This window comes from Sebastes umbrosus, chromosome 1, assembly GCF_015220745.1.
Source record: "Sebastes umbrosus isolate fSebUmb1 chromosome 1, fSebUmb1.pri, whole genome shotgun sequence".
Taxonomy (NCBI): Eukaryota; Metazoa; Chordata; class Actinopteri; order Perciformes; family Sebastidae; genus Sebastes; species Sebastes umbrosus.
The window spans coordinates 5242835-5265578 of NC_051269.1; the positions used below are offsets into that span (position 1 = coordinate 5242835).

At 40.0% G+C, this 22744-nt stretch overlaps 1 protein-coding gene across 2 annotated transcripts in view; it reads right to left on the reverse strand.

Moving 5' to 3' along the window:
* Positions 1 to 1356: 1356 nt before the first annotated feature.
* The window catches only part of fhit (fragile histidine triad diadenosine triphosphatase), a 350019-nt gene continuing 328631 nt past the window's right edge, over positions 1357 to 22744 (reverse strand). For both annotated transcript variants that reach the window (XM_037774213.1, XM_037774208.1), the window contains exons 8-9: positions 3987 to 4097; positions 1357 to 1510 (exon numbers count right to left, since the gene is read on the reverse strand). In XM_037774213.1, the coding sequence (XP_037630141.1) occupies positions 3990 to 4097 (108 nt within the window). In that variant the 3' untranslated portion in view covers positions 1357 to 1510; positions 3987 to 3989. The remainder of the gene's footprint in view (positions 1511 to 3986; positions 4098 to 22744) is intronic.

Below are 22744 nucleotides of genomic sequence, written 5' to 3' on the forward strand. Positions count from 1 at the left end.
GGAAAGCCTGTTTACTTACCTTCACAATGATGTCCAACTTGTAAGGATCATGCATTTGTGGGATGAGCAGCACAGCTGATTATGTGGGTAGCGCCCAAGAAAAATTTGCCAAAATTTTCATATAATTCACATAGACTTTATAAGAAGTGGACGTAGTCACCGTTACGTCATCCATGGGTTTGGGGACTATGGTTTTGAAGCCTCAAATTCGGCATCTTGATAGTTGGTCGTCACCATCTTGGTCTTTTGCAAAAAGAAGTGACATGAGAGGGTGGAGCTAAGTACAACCGAACGATAAATAAGACAATTTTAGGCGACCAAAAAGAATATAATTAACTTTCATGAACTGAAAACACACTGTAAAAGGGTTCAAGATGTAAAACGAAAGCACGGACAACTCTTTGTAAGACCAGACAACACTGTGGTAGCGACCTGTCAATCACAAGGTAGCCCCGCCCTAAAGCATCCCCTGCTTTTTCGTCTGTTTGACTCTAAATGGGACCATCATTTACTAAATGAACATCACGCTGTATTGAAGATGTGACGGCCTCAGGGTTGGCCCTTCCTTTTCCTTGTTGTTGACTGTGTCCTCCCCTTTGCTGCTGCAGGCACCTGAAAGGCCTCGTCAGAGAGGCGGCACACCTGAGCAGGCTCAGGAGGCTATAAATCAAATCTGCAAGATCCTGTCAGTCTCTTCCCTGGGCCCGACTGATTTGCCATTCGTTTGTAGTTTGTTTCACACACACACACCTCTCACATTGCATACTGTACATACTGACCTGCTGACAAACACACCATATTATACTACTTACTTAAAGCTTCAGTAGGCAGAATATTGTTGGCATCATTGGGCAAAAATTCCATAATAACTTTTCAGCTAATTTTAATTCAAGTGTTCTGAGAGATAACTAGACTTCTGCACCTCCTCATGGCTCTGTTTTCAGGCTTTAGAAAATCTAGCCCGTGACGGGAGACTTTGACCAATCACAGGTCATTTCATTGAGAGAGCGTTCCTATTGGCTGTGCTCCGGCTGGTGGGCGGTGTTTTGTATTTCTTCAACTTGATCTCAACATGGCTGCCGGGTCACAAACTTTCTCATTTTACAGCTAAACAGTACACTACAAGATGTTTCTGAAAACATTTGAGGAGAGAAATAGGCATTACAGTAACAGAATATTGAATCATATTTGATCAGCGCTGCCTAGCTTGACCGTTTGGTCGTAGCTTGCGAGTGATTGACAGCTGCCTCCGTTGAATGAACAGCCAATAGGAACGCTCTCTCTCTCAAATGACCTGTGATTGGTCAAAGTCTGCGTTCACGGGCTAGATTTGTTTCTAAGAATGGTAGCCAGTACTCACAAGCTGTTTATTTGCATTTTATTTTAGAAAAGAAACACATCAAATCTATGGAAATGAAGGTAAAGGTCCACATTAATGTCAGGTGTCCCTGTAATCCTCCAGTCCAGTCCAGTCCACTGCTGACTCTGATGTGGAGTGTAGAACACCATCCTGGACAGAAATGTAAACACAGTTTCAGTTCATATTTATTTTAAGTTTTTCCAAAAGTAATTGTGAGTTGGGAAATGAAAAAATGTGGAACATAGAAAATCATGATAAAATAACAATAAAATCCTTCATAGAGTTGACACTCGTGTAGTTTGAAATATCAAATGTGCAAACATGTGATTAAACTTCATAATTGTGACTAAATCTTCACATCTGTCTCATAATGTTGAGTCTGGAAATCTCAAGCCTTGGGCCAAGAACGGCAGAGATCCCAGCTCAATATTCTTCAATGTTCAATTTTAATGATGTCAGAAAGTCAACACAGGTTACTCAAATGAATCACATAATGCTGTACAAGTATTTTGCAAGAAGCAGAGTTTTCATCGTGTTTAATATCAACAGACACAAACACAACCAAAACCCGAGCAGGTCCGGACACGTCTGTCCGGACGCAACTGCCCGCGGTCTTTACATCATAACCTTATATACTTGGAACAAAGAACTCACCCCTCTTTTCCTGTCATCGTAAATTGTAGTATTCCTCAATTCTACTGGTCTCTGTCTTACTAATCAGCATATACCCTCTGCCATACATATGACCTTGGTACCTCCTCTGCCAGATTCCCTGTTTTGGCCCCCCTGCAGCTGCGAGGTTGCTTGGAATTTACATGACATCACTAGAACTGTGAGTTACAGTGGCCAGTGTGAGTATTACAGCACTGGGGTCAATACAGCAGCACTAGGAATATATGCTGTTTCAATAGTAAAAACAGTGTTATAGGATTAATACTTTTATCATTGTTTATCACATTTTTATATAGTTACCAAGGGATTACTTCCACATCTAAGTATTAACTAAAAGAACTAGTATGAATATAATTTGTATTTATCTAAAAAACACATTTGACATTCTATGGTTTATGATTGTATACACATTATTTTTTGTGAAATATAATAATGCCTTTTAATGAAGCATATAACAATGTAATAGAGACACTAAAACTATTGATTGATAAACAATTGAACTTTGATCAAAACGGGCCTCTTATGCCAGAAGTCCCTTTACTTTAGGTGTCAAAAAGACAACAGTAGGATTACGAGTCTGCAGACATGCATAGACAAAGTGGTGCTTTTAGCTAGATGCTAACATGCTCACGATACTGATGCAGTTCTAAAGTTCATCATCTTCACCAGTGTCTGAGGGGCGGGGGCTAGCATGTAGGGCAGCTTTTATGGCACTGCATTGCATTTTCTTAATTTTAAGGCCACGTTAGAGGGCACTGCATCATGTTTTCTCCACTGGAACGGCACTCTAGAGCAGTGCTTCTCAACCCCTGAATTGATACATATTAGGTCACGGAACCCCATTTGATAAGATTTCTCTTTAGGGACTCCTGTCTGATAGGATTTTGGTTGTTGGATGCTGTGATAATCTGGCGACCTGTCTAGGGTGAACCCCGCCTTCACTTGAGATCAGCTCCAGCCCCCCACCCCCGATAATGGATGGAGGATGGATGGTTGTGATTAAGACCAGAATTCTTGTCAACTACAGTTGAGGAGGAAACCATGGAGGAAGTGAAACATATGATTGCCGTGGTGATATTCAAACTGGTCACTGAAATTATTAATTTTAATTTTCCGTTTTTACCAGCCGCGAGTTGATCAGTGATTTAAAAACATTTAAATTTAAAAATATTTAAATTTAAAAATATTTAAATTTAAAAACAATCTGTATCAGCCGATAAGACTCACGATCGGCAATCTGTACCTGCGGCAACAAAATATGTGATCGTGGCATCTCTAAAAGTTAGATTTGCTCCCTTTTTATCTGCCGATTTGATCCGAAACTCAAAACCGTGATACGATCCAAACCGTGAGTTTTGTGATCCGTTTCACCCGTAATCACAACCGTGAGAGATACAATCATTAAACTTTACTGGTGTATAGTTGAGATCAAAATGAAGGTTGAGTTTGAAGATGGGTGTGGTCCAAGCAAGGGTGCCGGAAGTAGGGAGATAGAAGGGGTAATTGCAAATTCCACCATATGATGGTCTTTAGTTTATTTATGTGAATTATTGAGCACATTTAGATATAAAAATAGCTAGCTTTATACATTACCAAAAAAAAATAATTATTTAGTCTAACCATTTGGCAGTACCTCCGCATCCCACTAGATGGTGCTCTGAGCTGAGATAGCTGACCTATAGTGGGCACTTCATCACGTTTTGCAAAGGAAACAATAATGTCTGTTCAAAATGTTGTGCCACTCCATTGAGTAAATGTTGAGATATTTCAAAGGATTGGTAAAAACCGTCAGGGGACCACCAAGGTAATTAGGATTCATCCACAGCAGCATGAATGTCCGTACAAAATTGTATGGCAATCCATGAGATATTTCAGACCAGACCACAGCGGTTGACCGACAGCCAGTGTTATTTGGATTAGTCAGGTAATGTTTTCCCCCCTTTTTTTTTTTTACCATTTAGGGCTTCTCAAGCTGTTTCCTCAACTCTGAAGCTTCTGCTGCCATCTCCTCTTCCGATCTCCATCTGGAGGGAGCGTCCTCATCTTCTCGATCGTGCTTCTGCAACTGCAAAAACCAACAGTGTAACAGTGCGATGTCACAACAACGTTGCTCCTGTATGTTTGGTTTACTATTCAATATTATGAACCTGGCCTTGAAGAATTGTGTGAAATGTATCCAAAACTAAAATGGCACAAAATAAAACACATCACAAATTGACGTAATCCCATGATGTCACTTGCATTGGATGTAGTTTAAACCAAGCTCAATGTGACACTACCGGGTCTCTGCAATGGTGGGCACATACTTTATCCTCTGCACATGATTAGTTCAACTAAATATGCACATGCATTTTGTGTTTGGTCAGTTGGTCATTGGTTAATGAAATGATGTCTTATAGGCAAGAGTAGACAAATGCATTGACTAAGCAAACAGAGACCACTATAGACGACTCCACCTGTGATCCTGGACCCAGAGTTATCATTCATAACTACTTCTCTCTACCATCAGTGAATTCAAATTTTAGCCAAATATTTTGTTTTATTAAAGTATAGGTTCCCATGTTTTCAAGTTTGTCTTGAAACAATACCAACATACCCATAATGTGCATCGAAAGAGTTATTGGTCACTGGCGTCATTCCTCCTGTTTATACTGTCCGTGAACAGATCCCTATACAAACGTGGTCCTTCATCACTTACGTGGTAAGTGATGAAGGACAAACTCACTGAAGATAATTTGAGGATTCAGCAGTCTGAGTTAGTCAAATCAATTGATTATCTTCCAAAATTATGTGACCCACAATGTAGTTATCTTTTTGTTTCTGTATATATATCTTATTTTGATGTAAAATGTACTTTATTTTTGGGATTGGTAATCTGTTATTATATCATGGGGATTGAAAATTGATACATCTTTCAATTTCAAACACTACCTTTTTATTAACTATTAATTACATTTTTTTATTTTTATTTTGACCCTGATATGTCTCTATACATTGCCCCAATAAATCAAATCATGTACAGATTCTGTGACCCATTAAGCAGGATCAGAAGGAGCAGCATGGGGCCCAGTTTCAACTGCCAGGGCGGCACATGGGGAGATGTCATAATCAGTTATTGTTTAGACAGCGCTGATCTGCAGGCCAGTCCCAGAGGCCAGGATCCTGAAATGAAATGTCTTGTATGCCAGACTACAAACATAAAACAAACAGCACAACATGCTCAGTGAAGAACTATATGTCCTTGAGATATATATGTCCATTGCGTGCTATTTTTGCAAATATTTTCGTCTAATATGGAAAACTAAAATGTTTCGGCCGAGTGAAAAAATACAGTGAGATTGTGATATTAATTTCTTACTTAATTTCTTTCATGTAAAACACCTCACGTGGCTTCTGGCCTGCATAGTTTGCTGTCTCTCACTCTTAACACGTCTGCGAGTTAAAAGCACCAGGGGGGTCATTACATCAATACAGTTCTGCTTTCAGCACTGTCCTGTTTTGTTGGCTGGATCTCTGCCCTGCGGCTCCACTCCCAACAGATGTGACCCTGGGTGGAGAGCTTGTCGGGGCAGGCCTTTAACCAAGCTGAAGAAAAAGCCTGTCATGTGACCGGGGAATACATCTCGGAAGATGGAAAGTAAATTAGTACATTTAAATTTACTCAAGTGCTCTTCATGAACACAATTTAAAAACCTGGTACCACCCTTCAACCCTGACAAACAAAATAAATTGTTTGTCAGTGCATTCTGTTCCTGTTTCTTGCTCTTTTTGGACATTTTTTAGAAACATTATTATTGTATTATGTCATTTCTATTCAGTGAAATTCTTACATTTGTTCAAAATAATACTAAAAGGAATGGCAGTTGCAGATTTGAGATGACAATAATTAGAGTCCTTAAACATTACAAACTATGATTATATTTCCCAACACTGTCATGAGCATCCACTCAAGACTGGAATGGATTGTGTTGGTCCAGTGGAGGTAACAACATTTTTTTTTTAGCTTGACTCCTCATCCTTCACACAGTATCCCATAATGAGAAATTGAAAACACATTTTTGGCGTGGCATGTCCCTCCCACTCATCAAGAACAGCCTCTTCTGTTCCTTTAGAGAGGCTTCCAACAGCCGGTTTAGTGTTTTGTTTGCACACATCACACACTGCAATCTTCCAAACGCTATTTCGTTTAACTTTGAGAACTTTAAGTTCATGGCATGTAACATTTTTGAAACTTTATTCACCTGTGACAAAAAGGTGAGAAGTCAGAGGTTGCTCGATAGAAAACATAAAATCTCAGTAAATTAGCAAGCTGTGATAATGGTGATCTTGAACAGAATATTACTTTCGCATTCATTTCATTTGATTGTATGTTTTATTTTAGGTATTATATTTAAAACTCCAAATTCATGCCGAGTTATTATGAGTCATTATAAGTCAAACAATTGTTTTTTGCTTTTTTTTTCCCTGTGGAAAAAGGCAGGCTATATATATCTATATATACAGCAGCTTCTGGCTAACCAACCGGACATAGTGGTGGTAGACAGACAGCAGAAGGGGGCAGTGGTGATAGATGTGGCGATACCAGCTGACAGCAACATCAGGAAGAAGGAACATGAAAAGGTTGAGAAGTATCAAGGGTTGAAAGAACAGCTGGAACAAATGTGGAAGGCTGACGTGGTTCCCGTGGTAGTAGGAGCACTCGGGGCTGTGACCCCCAAACTGGGAGAGTAATCTGAAGCCTCAGTCCAGAAGAGCGAAGTCCTAGTAACAACTAAGATACTGCGCAGAACCTTCAAACTCCCAGGCCTCTGGTAGAGGACCCGAGTTTGAGGAAGACACGGATACCACCCCACGAGGGTGAGAGGGAGATTTTTTTTTTATATATATATATTTATATATATAACTTGTACAAAAGGTCTGGACCACTTGTGAATTTCAATTGTACCTTAGAGATTCATTCGAAGTATGTCAAGAGGGGGGCGCTGGTGAGAGGCACATGGAGTAGTCGTGGCTCCTATGAATTCTGCTGTCTACTTTAGAATAGACCAAAGACATTTTAAGGATCATTTTGGGACAGTCACATATGCAGCAACTTTGAAAACAGTAACAGTTCCCCGTTGGCTACGGGGTATTTCTTCTTTTTTTCTGTTTGTGTGTGTGAGTGTGTGTGAGTGCGGATGTTTGGAGAGGTGTGGGGAGAGGTGCGCTGCTTGGTGTTTTTCAGCTCAGTTTTCTTTTTCTTTTCTCTGTTTCATCTGTACACTCAGGTTCAATCTCCATTATTATCAACACACATTGTCATAATATACTAATCTCCGACCATGGTCCCGTTACGCTGCAGCTACAGTCCTCCTTTCCAACACAAAATATAATTGGAGATTCAACCCTCTACTACTGCCATCACCAGGTTTTAAAGAGTACATTACTACAAATCTCAGAATTTTTAGAGATCAATGATAATCGAGAAGTTCCAGAATTTACTCTCTGGGAAACACTTAAAGAGCGCAGGGAAACAAAGCAAAACTTAAAAGACTGAAAGAAATTGAAATATACATTTTTCAATAAAACAAATATATAAAAGATCTCTACTAGAGTCTGACTATGACAAGATTCTACAATTGATATCTGAATATAACATTTTCAATTAAGTGATAAACCTCAGAAATGACTCTCAAGTCAACTTAAAGGAGAGCTGGCAAAGACTGCTATCCATAAAGTACAGTAAAAAAAATGCTTAAACGTTTAAAGAACTTGACTCCAACCTCTATAAATCTGCTTCCACAGCAACAGAGACAAATTCAGTTCCTTAGTTCCTTAACTTTGCCACGTCTAAATGAGAGTTATCAGAATTTGTTGGAAAGTCAAGTCAAGTTATTTTTATTTGTAGAGCCCAATATCACAAATCACAAATTTGCCTCAGGGTTTTTTACAATCTGTACAGGAGAAAGGTGACTGTCGCTGAGTTAGTAGAAGCAATTAAGGCATTCCCCACAGGTTAATGCCCCGGACCGGACGGGTTTGGAGTTGAGTTTTATAAAGCGTTTCATTAGATTTTAATACCTTTCTAACGCAGGATGATAAATGACTCAATAACAAGAAAAAAACCCTCCACATTCTCTTTATGAGGAAAACATATGTTTGATATTGAAAAATGGAAAAGATCCCATGGATCCGGTTAATTATAAGCCCATTTCTTTGCTCAATGTTGATCATAACATTTTAACAAAAGTACTGGCCACCAGATTAAGTAAACACATAGCAACAATTATTCACCTGGATCAAGCTGGCTTTATTCCAGACAGGCTTTCCTTTTTTTAATGTTTGTTTTTTGTTGAATATATTATATTCTGACTGGAGTAAAAACACTCAAGCATTTGTTGTGACGTTGGATGGCCAGAAAGCTTTCGACTCTATAGAATGGCCTTATTTATTTAAAACCTTGAGGAGATTTGGAGTCGGGAAGATTTTTGTGGACTGGATTGAAATGATTTATCGCTCTCCTAAACCCTCTATCATAACAAATAACATCTCTTTAGAACCATTTACTCTATATTGGGGTGAGAGACAGGGAGATTACCTGTCCCCTTTGTTTTTTAATATAGCATTAGAAACTTTGGCAAACAACTTTGTCTTGTTACGCTCTACGCAGATGATTTACTTGTTACCTTAATGAACCCTGGAGAGGGCATTCCTTATCTTTAACAATATGTTATATCACTCAGTAAAATTTGTGGTTACACAATAAATTGGGCTCCGATTAAACTTATGTTTACTGGAGAAAATACAATTTTAAAGGATTGCCCTGTTGAGGTTGTTCAAGAGCATATCACATATTTAGGACTTCAAATCTAAAAAAAAACTGAAACAAATTGCTCAAATTAAATTTGTTAGAAGGTATTTATAAATTAAAGCGCTATATTGAATACCAGAGGACTTTGTCTCTATCCGTGAGACAAAGTCAGAGTCAATGCCATCAAGCTTTGTATCCCTACTGACATTTTCTTTAAAAATCTACCGATACTGATTTTGGCTGATTTATTTTAGGAAGCTAGAGACAATCAATTTAGAATTTATTTGGGGTTATAAAAACACAGATTATATATATATAAAAAAACAAACAAACAAACAAAAAAAACTCTATTTAGGCCCACTCAGGATGGAGGTTTGGTTCTACCAGTATTTAATGATTACTATTAGGCAGCTAATGCTATCTAATCTATCAAGTGCTAAGCCCACCAATAATAGTATCCCTCCTATAATGGCTCCAGTAGAATCTGCCAGAGGCGGTGGAGTGTCTTGGCGACCCCAAAGTGACCAGATCCTGGGGCTCCGTGCACCGTCTGGAGCACCATCTCCCGCATGGCCCTTGGCACCACCACCTGCCACCATGTCTGCCTCGTGGCTGTTTCTTTCCACTTCCTCTGCAGCGCCCCATCACACAGGTATAGAGCTTCAACCATTAACTTTAAGTCCACTTTACGGCCAAGCACCACAAGTCACTCCAGCTGACCACCACGCACTTAGTGGTTGGTGTGCTGATTCCTCACTTGGGAGGGGTCGGGACTCAGTGTCAGGGGTCTGCATAGTCACGATTATACGGTTCTGATTTTGCTAATAACTCTGGCTCAGATCAGCTCAAGCAATCTCTGTGCTCGGCCGCCCTCCAAGCCTTGAACGTATCATCCCTCTGTGTCAGTTCACTCCTGCTTGATCTTGGAGGCAACTTGTAACTCACACAGGCTCCGCCCTCTACTGGACTCTATGGGTAATGCTCTCATCCAATAACAAGCACGCATTCGCCTATTGAACTTTGCATAAACGTAGCCTGCCAATCAGGACCCAAATACGTGCAGAACCCACAGTATATAAGACATCGTCCAACGCCATCGGACATTCCTTTATCTTCAGCGAACGGCGATATACCACTCCACGAACAGGGTCGCTTCTAGAATCGCGTCATATCCCGGCCTCTTTGTCGGGAAGGATCTTTTACGATGCCTGCTTCGAGTGCCTCGCGCAGGCCGCAAAGAGCGACATTCAGCTGTCATTAGCCTGCCAGCCTACCGAGCACTGCCCCAAAGATTCAACGACAGAAGCAATTGTTTCACTTCTAACACTTCAATGTGATGCTACGCTATGGTGAGAATGGCCCAGAGCTCAGAACAACACTGTCAAAGCCACCAACAATCCACCAACAATCCACTACTGTCTCTGGTCATCCCTGCTGAGGCAACAGCTTTGTTTTCAGATGATGATGACACGAACTGGCCTATAAGCAGGCGGGAAAAGACCCTCCCATTGTGGTCCGCGCACACTCTACACACAACGTTGCAGTGTTGGCGGCCTTGTTCTATGAGGTGAGTGTCGAGAACATATGAATGGCGGCGTCATGGTCAACACCTTGTCCATTCATACGGTTTTATCTCTTGAAAATCTCAGGTTCTGATCTCCCTGGAACAACACAGGACTGGTGAAAAGGGTGGGGTGTGCTTGTCAGTTGTGTTGCACCTGATCCCCCCTCTGGGCATGATACACCTTTCCGTGCACCTTGATGACTCTACCCACAGTACCCATAGAGTCCAGTAAAGGGCGGAGCTTGTGCTTATAGATCTAGGGTTACAATAACATAACCTTTGTTTCTCACCCGCGCAAAACCGTCACAGCAGTCCCCTGCTAGCATGTTGTGGAAAAGTCAGCGAATGCTGTAGGAAAACCCCATAGAGTAATTCATATCATAGTTAAACAGAATTAAGGATGCACCTTGCTAACCAAGCTAACTAGCTAGTGATAGCATTAGCTGGTAACTTAGCGTTTGCTATGCTAAGGGTACCTGGCCCACTTCTGGCTCCAAAAAAACAAGATGGCGACGGCCAAAATGCCAAACTCTAGGCTCAAAACGGTATTCCACAAACCAATGGGTGACGTCATGGTGGCTATGTCCGCTTCTTTTATACAGTCTATGCTTCTAAGCTCATAACATGTTCACTGACACCCTGGAAATCTCAGTAACTGCAATAAGCAGTCATTTATCTTGGCAGAACTCCTATCTCAGGAAGTGACACTGATAACATAACATTCAAACACTAACATGTCACCCAGTCCATTTCAATATTATGCAATGCCCAGGTTTTTACACAGTTGAATGAAGGCTGGTGTAATTTAATAAATTGTGACATTTCAAACCTCTCCCTTTACTTCAAAGAAAACCAAATGAGACTAGAAGAAGAATAAAAAAATTGTATCCACATTAGTGTGACCATGGAAATAGAAAGATGGTAATAAAAAGGGAGAAGTGGGTTTCGAGTCTTGTGGTGCCCCAGTGGCCCCTCTACTAGTGGCTGAGCTGATGTCCAAACATTTGCTGGGTTGTGTGTTATGTGTGTACTGTGTGCCTCCCTGTTGAGCTGTGTTAAACCTCTTTAGTACAGCTCCTCTTCTCAGTTGCAGAGCTGCCAGTGTGGATACAGAAACCCTGCTTGCTCTGACAGTGATGAACATGTCCGTGAATACTAATGTTCTGCGTGTGTCTTCATCTACTACTGTCTAAAGCAAACACTGGGGGAATCGGGCGCTATAATGACACGACGGCTGTGTGCCTCGGTTCTTATTATATTCTAGGCCATTGGAGCTTTTGTTCATTTTTCAATACAACATTTGATATCAAATTTAGGATTACAAACACATTTTAAATAGCTAACTTAAGATAGATAGATAGATAGATAGATAGATAGATAGATAGATAGATAGATAGATAGATAGACAGACAGATAGACAGACAGACAGACAGACGGATTGATTTGTGTTGTTTATTTAATGGTTACTAAAATGATGTATCTTTTTTCCATCAAAATTCTTTAAATCAAAACTAAATTGTTGATATCTAACATTCTGGTTTTACACATTAATATTTGTCGGACAAACATTGTCATTTATCAGACAATCAGTTTATGATATCAATGGATGAATATCAAACATTCAAATTATGTTAGGGTGGCTGTAGCTCAAGGCATATATTTGCTGGTGTCGCCAAACCTGGATCGGGGCCCGGGCGACACCCCTTCGCACCTCTGACCAGTGCCAACCGCTACATCCTGAGACACAAAGTCTGGCTAGCCACATGGGACCTTTCTTCTGCTCGGGACAGCCTCGGTCATATGTGGATCCAGCCCACATTGTCCTTGTTTCTCAGACATCAGTCCTGACAATTGTGCTACCATATGCATGAAGTTGATGTGTTGGGATCAGTTGATTAATACATCTTTTTGCAGGTAGGACTGGTGCGGATTGGCTCTCATAAAGGGTCGGGTGGGTGCGGTGGGTCTTTTTGTCTATAATGTAACTGCAAGCAGCTGCGGCGGCTCATTCTATTTTCGGGATATCAAATGAATATGGATGTGTTGGCTTTGAGTCTGTGGCATTTTACTCACAGTGGAACCTCATTGGAGCCATGTTGGAGCCATGGTATCAAGGTCGCGCCCACACACCGAACCAATCACGAGCTGAGCACAGCCGCACCTTGCTAGCATGAGCCCCCTAGCATCTACATTATCACCACAGTAGCTGTTTGGTAAGACACAACAACTAACCATAATATCTCTATAACTACATTTATGATCAAATTGACACATGTTCTATTACACAGAGTGGTGACGGTTATGGAAGGTTAAAATTACATCTCCTGTTTTTCATGAAACGTCACAATTTTAAGATTTGATGTGGTTGTTTTTCCTGAGAGAAGCGTTTGTCACACATGATGTGTTCAAGGACCATTGGGAAGTTGAATAACCGACAGTAATATCTGTTATTAGAGCTTCTGGTAGCTCTAGCATAAATGGTGTAATTGTGGATATATTTTTTAAATAAACCTGCATGTCGGTTTTTAGAGTTCAGAGATGCTGCAAATAGATTTGTATGTTTATTTATAATTAATTTAGGCTATCAGGTAGAGTGCACTGTGGGCAATTTAATTAGTCTAGAGATAACATGCAGAATTTTTAATTTATGAATTTTTTCCCATCGACCAATCGATGCACAGCAGCAGCAACACCACTGTGTGAACACCGCACGCGTGAGAGATGCAGAAGTTCAGCGAAGTAGCCGTCGGCAGTGTTGCCCGGCAGTTGGACCATGCTTTGTAAGTCATTGTTGCTTTGAATGATTCAATATCTTAAAAAGTTTGACCATTTTGAGACAGTAAAGTAAAGCATTCAATATTTCCCCACTTTAATTCTATTCACGGCATTTAGATCATTAGATAGAATTTCAGGAGATGGATGCCTTCAAATAAACATCTGGACTTTGACAGAAGACAGAACAGCATCATTTTGTAAATGAACAAATAATCTATGGTGTATTTCACTTTCTCTGGAGATCTAGTTCTGCTGCCACAAATGGCATATCTAATAAATAAAATAGATGACTAACAATATACATCATTTACTCTGATTTATGTGCCAGCCCTCTTTGCTTCTATGCACAGACATTAGTTTTAATAATACAATTTGGATTGGAAAGAAAAGTGAGACTATTGGGTGCTTCTTTTAATTAACAAAGCAGCTTTGCTACACAAAGAAACAGAATGTACCTACACTCTAAGAAAAGTCCGTAAAAATACGGGCAGATGTACTGCGTTAATATGATGGAATTTTCTGTATCAATTCTTCACAGGTATTTTACCCGTGACGCATTGCATTGTGGGAACAAGAACCTCTGCTACTAGCACGAAAAGTGTCTAAAGTGACTATAATGATATTGCTACAGTTGGAAAGAGTTGTTCAGCTTTTGTATACCATACGTTAGGTTAACCCTTGTCTACTGTTACCGTAAGCTGATGCTACCTACGCCGGGCATATTTGCTGACTCGTTCGGGGACTATAGCGCCAGATTGGTATTGTAATTTAAGCTGACCTAATCCTTTATTTTAGCCTTAAATGGATGTCCGATAGAGTTAGCCTGAATTTTAGACCCAGGCGGCTCGTTAAGACTAGTAGGTAACGCACTGCTAACGTACCGCAATGCTAGCGTTAGTGACTGGTCCCTCCAAAATGGAGACGTTTGGCCTGCTAGTTGGCTAACTGGCAAATGCCTTTTAGCGAGTTAACGGGCTATTGCAAGTTCATTACCTTTTGCCATTAACATTACTGAGACATTAGTGGACGGCAGACACAGTTCACCTATCAGTAATAGCCCCTAGTTTTAGCCTCAGCTACAAATGTTTTTATTCCTCCAAGCTTTGGGCCTGCATGTTAGCTAACCGGCTAACGGCAGCTAGCGAGAAAACGGGCTGACGTCACCGTGGCAAATTCTTGTTACGTTGTCCCGTGTCCACCAAATTAACCCAGCAAATTTAAAGTTTGGTACTGTTTTGTCTGACTGCAAACAGTAGCCTACTATAAATCTATAAAAGAAACAGTGAAAAATTGTGTCTCTGCTTGCAGACATGTTTTTTTCTTTATCTGCGTTCTGACACAGATTGTGATCAAGATTATATTGGACCCATCCTGCACAGTGTAACATTGAATGAACCTGTAATATTGCTGTTATCACACAGTAGGGGCCTAAAATAATCGTTTATCAGGACAGTGAAAAGGGGCTTCGATGCAATGCTGTTAGTTTGAAAGCTTCTTAATCGTAATCAAGGCTGTGTGCCTCAAGGCACACTGTTATAGATGTGCTTTTATCCGGACGGCTTCACCCACTCTATCATTTTATGTTATTTTATTGTTGTATAATTCTAGTATTAACAATCAAAGTCCATTCTTGACTCTGGAAGTAATTGTTTGACAGAGCAGGCTCTACTTAAAGTCCTCTGGCTATCCTTTTAAGGATATTTCAACCGTATTACATGGTCTTCATCAGAGTGAACTTTGATGCTGAACTTTTAACAACAATGTTTTTGTCTGACTGTTTATTATATATTTTTGAATTCCAGTTGATATCAGCTGTGATAGATGCTTTCTTAATGAAAATGCATACATGATGGCTCGGATTGTAGCCAGCTGCTTTTCAGTGTGGCCACATGTTGCAGATTGCCATCATTTTGAGATATACGTATATAATGTGATGTTTGATGGGGCTGGTGTGTGCCTGATGAAGATCTGATTGATTGAAATGCTGCACAGCAAGAGTCTTTATCTTTATCTGACTTATCTTGTCCTCAGTCGGATGCTTTGCATATTTTTTAGGGAAATTACCCTCCAAGAATTAATTGCAACAATCTCACACGACACCATCATCAAGTCCATTGGTCAAAATACTACCCACCAAATTCTTATCAGATGTTCTAGATATGGTAGCCCCTTGCCTGCTTTCAATCATCAACAGTGATGTGTTCCCGACTTTTTCCAAGACTGCCACTGTCCAGCCACTTCTCTAAAAATCCCACACATTCTCACTCCCAAATCGTCAAATACTGCCACTTGGTCAGCAATTCACGGTCCAATTTTATTTCCCCTTAATTTACTCCCTTTGGGTCACGTTATCAAACAGCATGATATCTCATTTCATTGCTACAATGACGAAACTCAACTTGTCATGCAAACCATTAGACTTAGCTAAGTTATCTTCCGTGCATAATTGCCTGGCTGCGATTAAGGATTGGATGTCTCAAATTTTTCTTCAGCTTAACTCCTCCAAAACGGATATCCTTATTGTAGGCCCCAAGCACACGTATGGACAGGTTCTGCCTGGTCTTGGTACTCAACATTTGTACCTACTGTTAAAAACTTTGTTGTTATCTTAGATCACAACCTCAAACCTTGAGTCCCATGGTTAAAAGCAAGCTCAGTCGTGTTAATTCCACTTGAGAATTATTGCTGGAATTTGATCTTTTATTATATTTTATGATCTCCAAAGAGTTATTCACACTTTTATCACTTCTCGGCTGGATTATTGTAATGCCGTGTTTACATGCCTCGGCCAAAATGTGATAACACGGCTTCAGTGTGTCCAAAAAGCAGCCGCCGGACTTTTAACCAAATCTCGAAAGCATGATCATATCTCCTCTATTTTAGCTTCCCTTCACTGGCTGTCTGTCCGTTTTAGAGTTGATTTTAAAATTTTAATCTTGACAAGGCCCTGCATGGTTGGGCACCGAGCTACCTGGCTACTTACCAACCCGTAGCCTGAGGTCCTCTGATAAGGCCCTGTTAACTATTGACAGGTTGTTGGCTGTTAGGGAATAGCCGAGGAACTTAGATGAGAATTCATCTTTCAAATTCATTCAAACAAATGAGACTTTTGGCGCCGAGCAAGCCAATCGTTTGTGGATTGAATCAATATAGTTCTTTGATCGAAGTGGCTAACAGAGCAATATGGAGAGAGACGGGAAGAGATGTGTTTTTGGATATCAGTGGGCCATGATGCTGTTTTCATTTCCAAAACTATGTGGCTGAGGTCTAATTCATTCAACGGGAAACTCTACCGATTTTCAAACGACTTTGTGTCAGTGCAGCGCGGCAGTAGACGCTGTGGACATCCACCAGATGACCACGTAAAATGACCTGTGGAGTTTTGCCAGCGGGTGAGCAGAGAGCTTCAGGCGTTCATCTGCACGTGCAGTAACGTTACCACACAGCCGGGTGAAAACCGGCAAATTTTCCGTTTCATCTCTCCCTCGTCCTCCTCCTGATCTAACAACAGGTGTCGGAGGTGAGTGTGTGGAGCCAACAGTCCTCTGCTCCGTAGCTCCGTATCGAGCTAAACTTTAAACCTGACCACATTTTAACGGCCCAACCAAATGTAAAAGGATTTGCTTTAAATCCCTCTCGTAACTTTACACCACCCAAATATTCATCACAGTACAGCAGTTAGAGACGCTCCAACTTCCACTTCATGGGGACTTTAATAAAAATAATTGTGGGAGCAAAGCACAGTGTAGATTCTACTTCTTATCATGCACAACATATAATCCGACGTCAACAATAAGTTCTAAAAGTGCTATGGATGAAATCATTATAGGTAAATCATGAACAGCTTGCATGTCAACAGATCCATCTCCATGACAACTGGGCCATCTCCACCAGCTGCTGAAGACCGTGATAGCTTAAGAAAAAGCTGATTTAACTATTCTAATATTGTTGGCTTTTTACTGCACGTGATGGCATTTCTGCAGGTGAATTTCACTATTTTAAAGCAATAATTGTAATCTGAGTAATTATTCAGGAAACCCCAGACTAACTGCACCCTCTCTTGTTCTATTTCTATTTTCTAAGTGTCTTATTCTGCAAACAGGACCTTCCTAAAGCGGCCCTTAAACTGCACATGCACAGTGAACTACAAAACACAGTAGGGGTAGGTTTTTGAAGCACTGGATTCCAGACACATACGGAGCAACTGAGTGTACAGCTCTTTCAGAACACACTCCTCAAAGTGGACGAGGACATATCAGGCAGGAGAGAGAAAGAAATTGCACTTGATTAACCTCTGGCAACCCCATTTTCTCCCGTGGCGACTGGGTGTGGGACGGCACACAGGCCGCAACCCTATACGTCAGACAGGACACGCTTTCATTAAACAGTGACCCCGCAGGGTGACCGAGAGGTCATCCTGACCTCGGCGCCCATCCACATCCACGGAACAGATAACAAGCCCTCCATAGGTACTGTAGCCAACGGTCAATATAGTCATGGACACAAATGGTGAGAGCCTCCAGGAGAAAAAGGCCCTGCATGCAGGAATCCTGAATGAGAGCAGACTGGGTTAAGACCCCAGCCTGTCCATCAAACTAGACCTGAGTAATTTGATTGTCCTGGTCTGCTATATGCTACTGTACTAGCCACCAGTCAATATCAACGTTTTATTGAATTTTATGAAATGAACACATCACAGTTATTGGTGAAAACATTGTATTTGGAAGAAAGAGTCTTTGTTAGCTGGATGACAGTACGTTCTGATTCACACACATTGATGACAGTGTCTTAATGCATTGTTGATCATCCTTCAACTAATATAAAAGCATGACAATTACAAACACATTTGCCGCCTTCTAGATACTATGACTCTGCAATTGTATCTGAAATTATTAAATCCGCTCTCTCTCTGTCTCTCTCTCTGAAGGAAAGAGGTCAGGCGTCATCAACGCATCATCAGCTACACTGAGCATGTGTTATACCCAGAGGTCTTAATGTTCTGGCTGATCTCAATCCTAAATAAAATTCCTGAATCCGGATTATGGTCCAGATCGCCACCAAAATCGAATGGATTGTTCATTAAGCCACACCCCACCCCTCCAAAAAATGTAATTTAAATCCATTGCGTACTTTTTGAGTAATCTTGCAAACGGATAAACCAACAAACCAACAAACCAACGCCTGTGAAAACATAACCTTCTTCCTAGGCCTTTGGCCTTGGCGGAGGTAATTAAATAAATTGATACAATGCTGAAACTTCAGTATATGTAACATTTGGTTGAAATTGACATTGAATACTGCAGCTTGCCTTTTCTGATATCTTGTCCACAATTTGATTGCAATGACTTGCTAAATAGTAGGTCAAGTCCATAATTAGAGCGGTCCTCAACCAAAGAAATTCGTAATCGACTAACACTCGTACAATTTTGTCTACTGACTGATTCATTGATATAATCGACAGATCTGTAAAACTGAGTTTCTCCACAAAGAATCACACAAACACATGACTTTAAATCTTGTGATTACCAGAAATGAGTCATCCAGCATGAAAAAAGCAATCAATAAACATCAAACAATTTTTTCAGGTTTGTGTTTGGCTTATCAGCTACATTGAAAAGTACTACTTTTATGGGATGAACACAAGAAGATTGCACGTTTGTGTAATTTGTGCTGAAAAATGTTCGATTGATGTTTTCCTAGTTTTTCAGACCTGAACTGCATTTTGGAGATGATGCATATTTCATAAACTCAGTGACTGAATGTCTCATGGAGCAGTTTTTGTTTTCACACAAATCACTATACATGCTGTGCTCCAATGAGACCAATACAATACTCTGTGTATTTCATTGATTAGGAGACATTTGATGATGCGGCAGAATGCTCTATTAGAGACATTTCCATTAATCATTTCAACCTGTGTAAGCATTAGCAGGACTGTAGTTGGGTTGTGTGGTTTATTTTTTCAACCTTTTAAACTGAGGTTGATGTCTGATCTTGTAAATAAATGTTGTCATTCACATTAAGGATTTAGATATTGAGTTGGCAGATGTTTTTGTACATATTTTACTCACATTTAAGGTAATCCACCACAATCATGATAAAAGAAAGCAAACACAAGTTTTCAAACTGTTATCTCTTGGCTCGGTTAAATGCCATCAGACAGAATCTCTGAACTGTTTGATTTATTCATGTCTGTTTCAGGATTCTACTTTTTGATGAATAGGGATAGAGAAACCACAAATTCACAGTTGTCACAAATGACTATTAACAACCTTCACTTCCACCATGTAAGACATATCTCAACTTCCATGTACCCTTAACACTAATTTGTACAAGTTGACATTCCACTGATGGGCTTTGTTTTGTCATATTTGATTTTTACAATCCTTCGCCCAATGTCAGCTAGGATCGCCTCCAGTCCCCCCTCGACCCCGAATAGGATACACTGCTGCTAGCCCTTTCTTTCTACATAGAGTCTGTCTTTCATAATGGCCATTTCACATCATTATAAATGTCATTTATATTTATTTTAGACAGAAAAAAGGTTAAGAATTTGTAAATAATAGTAATAATCTACAATTAAAACCCTGTACTCTATTCATTCATGGAGCCGTACAAGTCACTGCATTTTCAACAACACTCTCCTGTAAATATTTCAGAATAAAAGCCTCATGTCGACAAATGAAGGAATTCTGTCCATATAATTTTTTTTTGCTTGAGGGCTTTTATTTTGAAACAGAAGCAGGAAGTGTTCATTTAAAAATAAGTCTTTACTTTTTTTTCATGTCTGTGACAAATTCTACAGATACAGACATACATTGAGACTAAAGTAATGTTGCTGGTAAGAAGCCAATATACAGTCAATAGATCACTTTCACTGTCTGTTGTTGCTGTGAACCGCACGCGTCTCGCGGTAAAAATAGGTGAGATCTCGAATCTCTAGGAGAGACACAGCTGGTACGTGAGCCGCGCTGCTTATGCGGGCAGTGAAAGAATAAATATTGACAACTAGATTGTATACATTTTTCGTAATTATCTATAAATTATACTATGTACATGTGTCTAAATATGTTATCATCATGCATTGTATACATATGCATATACTGTATTATTAATGCAAATTTATGTATGTTATAATATGATTTTGAAGATTTGGGAATTTACTGTACACATTCTCACAGTACGGTATCCAGTTCTGCCATATGTCTTTCCACGAATCCATCTTTCTCTAACTGTTTCTGATCTCTTTCATCTGATCACATTCCACTTGCTGCAGAATCTATATTAAGCAGCACACAGTTCTCCTGCATTGATGTAATGATCGCTTCTCAGAATAGTCCGTGGTAGCGACTCTCATTACTTTAATGGCGCAGCAAGCTTTGTAACGTTGTCGATACATTTCTGAAGGTGAAAAATGCTGCCGACCGATGATAAAAGTGTTGTCGCCCCTAACATTAAAAATAACTTCTCACGTGTGCTTCCTTCGAGGTCGTAAATTGAGCCGATTAAGTGATCGTAAGTAAAGGCTAAACTTTGATTTTAGATTATTATTGTTTCCTGAAAGACTGATTTTAACGTTTAAACTAATCTTGTATTGTGTTTATGTGACCTACACAAGCAACCCTTAAATTCACATTTACATACAAACTTGGACAATAAAAGTGATGGAGACATCTTGAACAGTTCAGGATAAGAACATTATGTGAGTATCTATTTATAATTCTCCTCCACTGCATTTCAGAGGGAAATATTGGATATTTTACTCTGCTACATTTATCTGTCGAAAATTATAGTTATTTTACAGTTCAAGATGACATGAGAAATACCACTGCTGTCAATTAAAATGTTGCATCTCACATGCACACGTACACACAGCCACACAGTAACACCTGCTGGCTTTACCCTGGACTGTTTTGCTGAGGAAGCTAAATATGAAGCCACAAAGGTTATGTTGTTCTGAAATCTATGTTAGCCTATTGCACTTCACATTTGCATAACAATATCAAATGTTTTAGAGACGGTGCTTACACATACTGAAGCACTACTCAAGGCTGTGTGGGCGTGCAGGTTGGTCCTCTCTCTCTGAGCGGCTCGCCTGTTCCAGCCTTTATGAACATAACACATATTGTGGATTATATAAAGAAGAGTCTTTTAAATCACGGTGCCTTAATGTTTCACTTTACTTTGTCAACTTAACACGCTCAACTTTTAAGTTAACTTTTTCCGCTCGGCTCATATTTTTTTAACAAAAAAAAGGACAAATACAATGCCTGTAGATACTGAATTACATGCTCAACTCCAAATCAAGGTCTCGTCAGAAAGGGAACCTTCAAAAGTAAATAAAGTAAAAGTGCCAACAAAGTTATAAGGGCTCCAGTTTTGTGACAGCACAAAGACTTGCCCAAGCATTGCTACAACAAATAAGAATTTTGGAGAACTTGAAATATTACTTTAACCATCTGTTTGGTGTTTTCCCAATCAGAAGGTAGGAAGAGAAGAAGTACGGAGAATGTTGCCCTGAAACATCCCATAATCTATTTTGATCGGGATAGTGTGATTATACGTTTGTATCTTAAAGGGTAACTTTGGTATTTTCCCATTTTTGTTTCTAACTGACTAAAAGGGACAACAATTTCTGAAACTGGTCCAGTATTGAGAGAGAGCGCTGTAGACGGCAGCTGCTCACAGGCTGCAATATGGTGCTTTTGGGGCAAGCTGGCACCGTCATTCAGGTCCACTAAAAGTGCTTGTTTTTACCATGACAGGCTCTGATTGTTATTATAAGTGTCTGACATCATGGAAAGAGTCTCGCTCAAGTAAAAGTGTCCTTCGGAAATCTGGCGAGGTGAAGTGTTGCCGGAAGACAACGGTGGAATAGTTGAATACGTCCACGGTGGAAACGTGAGTGGCAGCCGGGCAGAGTTTGTTGTGTTCGAGTACAGAAAGCATAGCTTAGAGTTATCTAAAAGATTTTCAATGTCACGGCTGAATATTTAGAGGATTTCCACAATGTGGATGAGGTCTTTGAATTCGATGGCCGCCCGCATTTGTTTGAGCCAGAGTATACGGATAATTAGATTTAACAATTAGACTTCTCCTCGAGCGAGACTTGGACACAATAACAAACAGACCGGATCAAGAGAAAGGTAAGAAAAAACTTTTATTTCTCTGTAGGGTCCTTTCCATAATGTTGTCAGACATTTATAATAACAACTTGAGCCTGTCAGTGGCAACAACAAGCCCTTTTAGTGGACGTTATATTGACATTGCTCGCTGCCCTCGCAGCTCGCTAAAGTGGCAATACTGGACCAATTTCAGAAATTGGCCCCATTAGTCACCTAGACACACTTTAAATGCCTAAAACCCAAGAAATCCTGAAACAACAGACACAAACTAGATATTTCTGTTGTTTCATATGTTTTTAATCCATGCTTTATTTGTGTTTTTAATTTGCATATTGAGCTGAGGAAATGCAATTTATGTTCTGCTGTGCGCCCCCACATCTGTGGTTTTGAATGATCATAAAGTTTACCGTGCACCTTTATAAGTTATTTTGCGATAGTGACATTTAATTTTTTTTTTT